Genomic DNA, 4282 nt, shown 5'->3' on the forward strand with positions numbered 1-4282 from the left:
ATTGGAAAAATAAATAAAATCAAAGCACATATAGCCAAGGAATTGTTTAAAGTTTCTACAACTCAGAATAGGAACATTACTACACCTGAATACTGTCATGATTTTTTTTTAACCTCTTCCATATGATGACATTGTATCTTGATGTGTTTTATGTTTTGATTTATTCATCTAACCTCCTGATGATTTTATTCAGCTTAGAAAATACTTCACACACACACACACACACACACACACACACACACACACACACACACACACACACACACACACACACACACACACACACACGGGGTTATGGAAGGCTTTGTCTGACCCCTCCAGTTTTTGAAAAGTCTCTCCCAAGCTGAATAAATCACATGGAGAAGGAAGTAAGGTCATCATACTGAGGAGGTTAATACTCTATCCTACTTATTCTATTCGGAAACACTAAGTCATTCCCAAATAACCCCATTTCGAGGTGTAGAGGCCCTGGGCTAGGCTACCACTGTCCACCCGCCTACACCTACACCCTTAGCATTGTCCCAAAAATGAAAGAAATTAAAAATAAATAATCCAGCCGCATCTTGGGGATTCAAACCTGTCCCTATCACTAATTTACTCTCTTAATAAATTGTTTGTTATTGTATTTACTCCCTAGCTAATTCAATTATTTACTAGCTCATTTTCTTTATTATCTTTATTTTCTGGTCATGTAGTATTTACTCTTATTTATTGCTTTACCACCTTCTTCTTCTTTGTATTCCTCACATACTTTTTCTTCATCTCATTCATTGTCTGCTTCCTTTCACAGACTGATTCACCCTCATTCATTTTTAATGAGCCCCAGACTTACTACTCTCCATAATATAAAATTCGAAGCCTTTTAGAACTAGACATAAGGTGTTAGATTCTGTTTTCTGTGTCATCTCTTTGATACTGTCATATTTATTCTCATTCATTTCCTAATTCACTTGTTCAGTCTTACTAATTCACTCACTGATATCTTGTTTTTTGTTTATTTTCTTGGAGAGAACAATTTTGCAGGCTTTGGCCTTTGGTTCCTTCTTCCTTGCATAAAAAAAAAAAACTTTCTCATTTACAACTCTAACTAAAGCCTACAACTTCTCTCATTTACAACCCTAACTAATATACTGTACACTACAAAGCGCATTTTTAATTCCCCAACGCTGCGTATGGTTTCCTTGCTTACGTTCCATACAAATATACACTACAAAGCTTCACATAACTACATAACGCATCATTAGAGTTTCTACATCACCCGTTTCACCTATTCCCCTGTTGTGCTATAACGAGGCCTCTCCAGTGTGGGTATGGTGGCTGGCTGTGGCATGAGGGCTTGTTGGTAGAATGCTGCTTGTAGCGCGTAGGGGTGAAGACCCTCGTACCCTGGAAATATTGAAGTACACTTAGAAAAATTACCTGCACCTTTATGGTTTGGCCATGTGAACCAAATTGAAAGTAAGAGACTGTATGTGTGTGTGTGTGTGTGTGTGTGTGCGCAGGAAGAGGATAAGGGTGTGTCGTACCTGTTAGGGGTGCAGCGGGGTACATACATGCCGCAGGTGTCACTGCCATGCCCTGTGGTGTGGCGGTGGTGAGGTTTGGTGTGAGGGCAGGGGGCGCCATACATAGCTGAGGTGCCATTATGTACTGAGGGGCCAGAGGAGGACCACGCAGGGCATGACTGGTGGGTATAAGTCTTGTGCCTGAGGTGCTTACAGGGGGATGGGTCTGTAGCACACCTGGAAGAGATGGAGATAAAATTAGAGAGACAGACAGATAGACAAACAAAGAGAGACATAAATACAGACAGGCAGGCAGACCAGACAGACAAACAGAGACAGACAGACAGACAAACAAAAAATGTGAGGGAACTAGAGAGAATGAATGAGCAATTGAGAGATGATGATGGATTTAATCTTGATAGGTGAATATGTGTGAAAATAGAAAGAAAATAGTGAGAGAGCTAGAGAGAGAGAGTGAGTGAGTGAGAAAATATAGTGATGAATTTAATCATGATAGATGAATGTGAATAAAAATAGAGGGAAAGATAGAGAGAAAGGAGTGAGAGAGCTGGAGAGAGTGAAAGTGATGATGAAAATATTGCTTGTTTACAGTGTGTCTCACCTGTCAGGACAGCATCAGGCGTCATACCTCTCGCATCATCAGTGGAGCCGCTTAGTTTGTCAGCTGGTAGTGTGGTGGTGGTAGGGGCAGGGAAACCAGGAATGATCAGCTGTGAAGAAGAATGTACTTTCCATTATAGGTATGTGGATATGAAAAATCTGTCCTTATATCTATCTGTCTGTCAATCTATTTATCTATCTAGCTATCTACCTCACCCCAACCTTAGGCGGGAAAGGAGGTCTAGATGATGGTGATGATTACTTGGGAACAACAGCTTCAGGTATACAATATTTGACTTATAGGTATTTTAAAATTTGATTCACATTTTACTTTAAAAAACAGAACATTTAGGTAGGCCTTACTAGAAAGCATTGCAAGCTTTCTTGTCATAATATTTTTAATGTCTGGCTTTTATTAGAAAGTTAAACATATAGCAGTCATTCATGTATGCAACAGGTCAACTCAGGAACTGACTTCCTCTGTCTTTATTTCCTACTACCTATGACTTCCAGTCTGTTAAACACAGTGTGTTCAGGCATCTCAAAATGAATGGGTCTTGAATGTACCTCTCAGTTATTTTGTTTTTAATTTTTCTTGAACAATCCTGTGGGCATCTGGCCTTTGGTATCTTCTTCCTTGCATTAAAGAAAAAATATCTACTCTTAGATAAGTACTTTATTCATAAAATTAATTCAGTCTTACCTCACTGGGACTTTTAATTTGTGGGTCTTGCGGCACGAAGAGTTGTGTTGGAATGCCCACCAGCTGTGTCTGAAAGATGTAGTGGCAATCAGTACGATTACATGATTATACAGATGTTCCTCCCCTAATGCGGTTTGCTGTAGCGCGATATTGCTCTAACATAACACAATTTTGCGGAAGGAAATAAACATTCTCACGCGGGCACTGTTAGTGTAACGCGGTAATTTGAATACTGAGTCGAGCTGCGTCTTTCAAGGAGTTCATCTTTGATAGCAACCCTTCCCTTGCAGGGGGCAACAACGTGATTAAGCAGATTGTTGATGCAGTCAGCGTCTGCAATCGTATGCACATTGACCGAGTAAACCTCCGTAGACAGTCACTGATCACTCGTTACTTCGCCAGACAAGCTGCCGCTGGTCTACAGCAAGAGGATATCCAGCGACAGCAGGATGAAGAAGCTATGGAGGACCCAGAAAGTGATTGCTGGAGTGTTGCTAGTGAAATAGATTGATGGATTTTAGTGTGTGTTCTCCCCCTCTACCTCATCTCTGGCGACGTGTGTCTGCTCTTCTCCTCACATAAGGTACAGTACAATAAATATGAAAGTCCTGTATTGACCTAATGTACATTTTATAACCATATTAATGCCTTTATGTTTAAACTTGGGGGTATAAACAAATTTTGCACCACAAAGGGGGGAAAAGTGGACTTTGTGCAGGGGTGCGGAAGGAAATAGGGGTTTTCAATAGTCCCTCTAATGCAATATTTGCTTAACGCGAGGTTGGCGGGGAAGCAAATGCCTGCGTTAGGGAGGGAACACCTGTATATTCATTGAGGGTTTAGTGGTAGAAAAATGTTCCTTACACACACTGGTTTGATCCTGCATGCTGTGTGTAGAAGTTTTGTCTTATGGTTAGTCTCTTACCCTTAACTTATCAACATTTGCTTTGGCCTCTCCATGTGCCTCAGGTGGAATATTATGGAATTGATTGATATTGTAAGCATTTTAATATCTGTATCTTTATTATGTTTAAATTACATGACCAAATGTAAAAATTGTGTGTGTGTGTGTGTGTGTGTGTGTGTGTGTGTGTACCTTGACATCTTAATCCTGAAAGACATGGATACAGTCACCCTGTCCTCTGTTATCAGACTGCCCTCCCTCCAACTCATACATCCCTGAGATTTAAAAAAGAAGTAAAAATATATATATCTCACCTTGTGCGAGAGGGTATTGTGTGCTGTGTGTGTTAGCAAGATATTTGATGATAGATAGAATGAGTGGCTGATTGAGGTAGACAAAATGAGTGGCTGATTGAGATAGAATGAGGGGCTGATTGAGATAGACAGAATGAGTGGCTGATTGAGATAGATAAATAGATAGATAGATAGATAAATGACCCAGTTACCCCATGGCTAACGTAAAATACAGCCCAATGCCTCACCTCAGCTG

At 40.3% G+C, this 4282-nt stretch overlaps 1 protein-coding gene across 1 annotated transcript in view; it reads right to left on the minus strand.

Annotated features, from left to right (window-relative positions):
- Positions 1-1267: 1267 nt before the first annotated feature.
- The window catches only part of LOC145411175 (putative RNA-binding protein 46), a 9540-nt gene continuing 6525 nt past the window's right edge, over positions 1268-4282 (minus strand). The window contains exons 7-11 of the mRNA XM_080281232.1: positions 4275-4282; positions 2830-2898; positions 2128-2236; positions 1527-1742; positions 1268-1386 (exon numbers count right to left, since the gene is read on the minus strand). The exon at positions 4275-4282 is cut by the window's right edge and continues 92 nt beyond it. Of these exons, the coding sequence (XP_080137358.1) occupies positions 1268-1386; positions 1527-1742; positions 2128-2236; positions 2830-2898; positions 4275-4282 (521 nt within the window). The remainder of the gene's footprint in view (positions 1387-1526; positions 1743-2127; positions 2237-2829; positions 2899-4274) is intronic.

The sequence above is a fragment of the Coenobita brevimanus genome, chromosome 11, assembly GCF_032717465.1.
Source record: "Coenobita brevimanus isolate Jiangsu-jjx chromosome 11, ASM3271746v2, whole genome shotgun sequence".
Taxonomy (NCBI): Eukaryota; Metazoa; Arthropoda; class Malacostraca; order Decapoda; family Coenobitidae; genus Coenobita; species Coenobita brevimanus.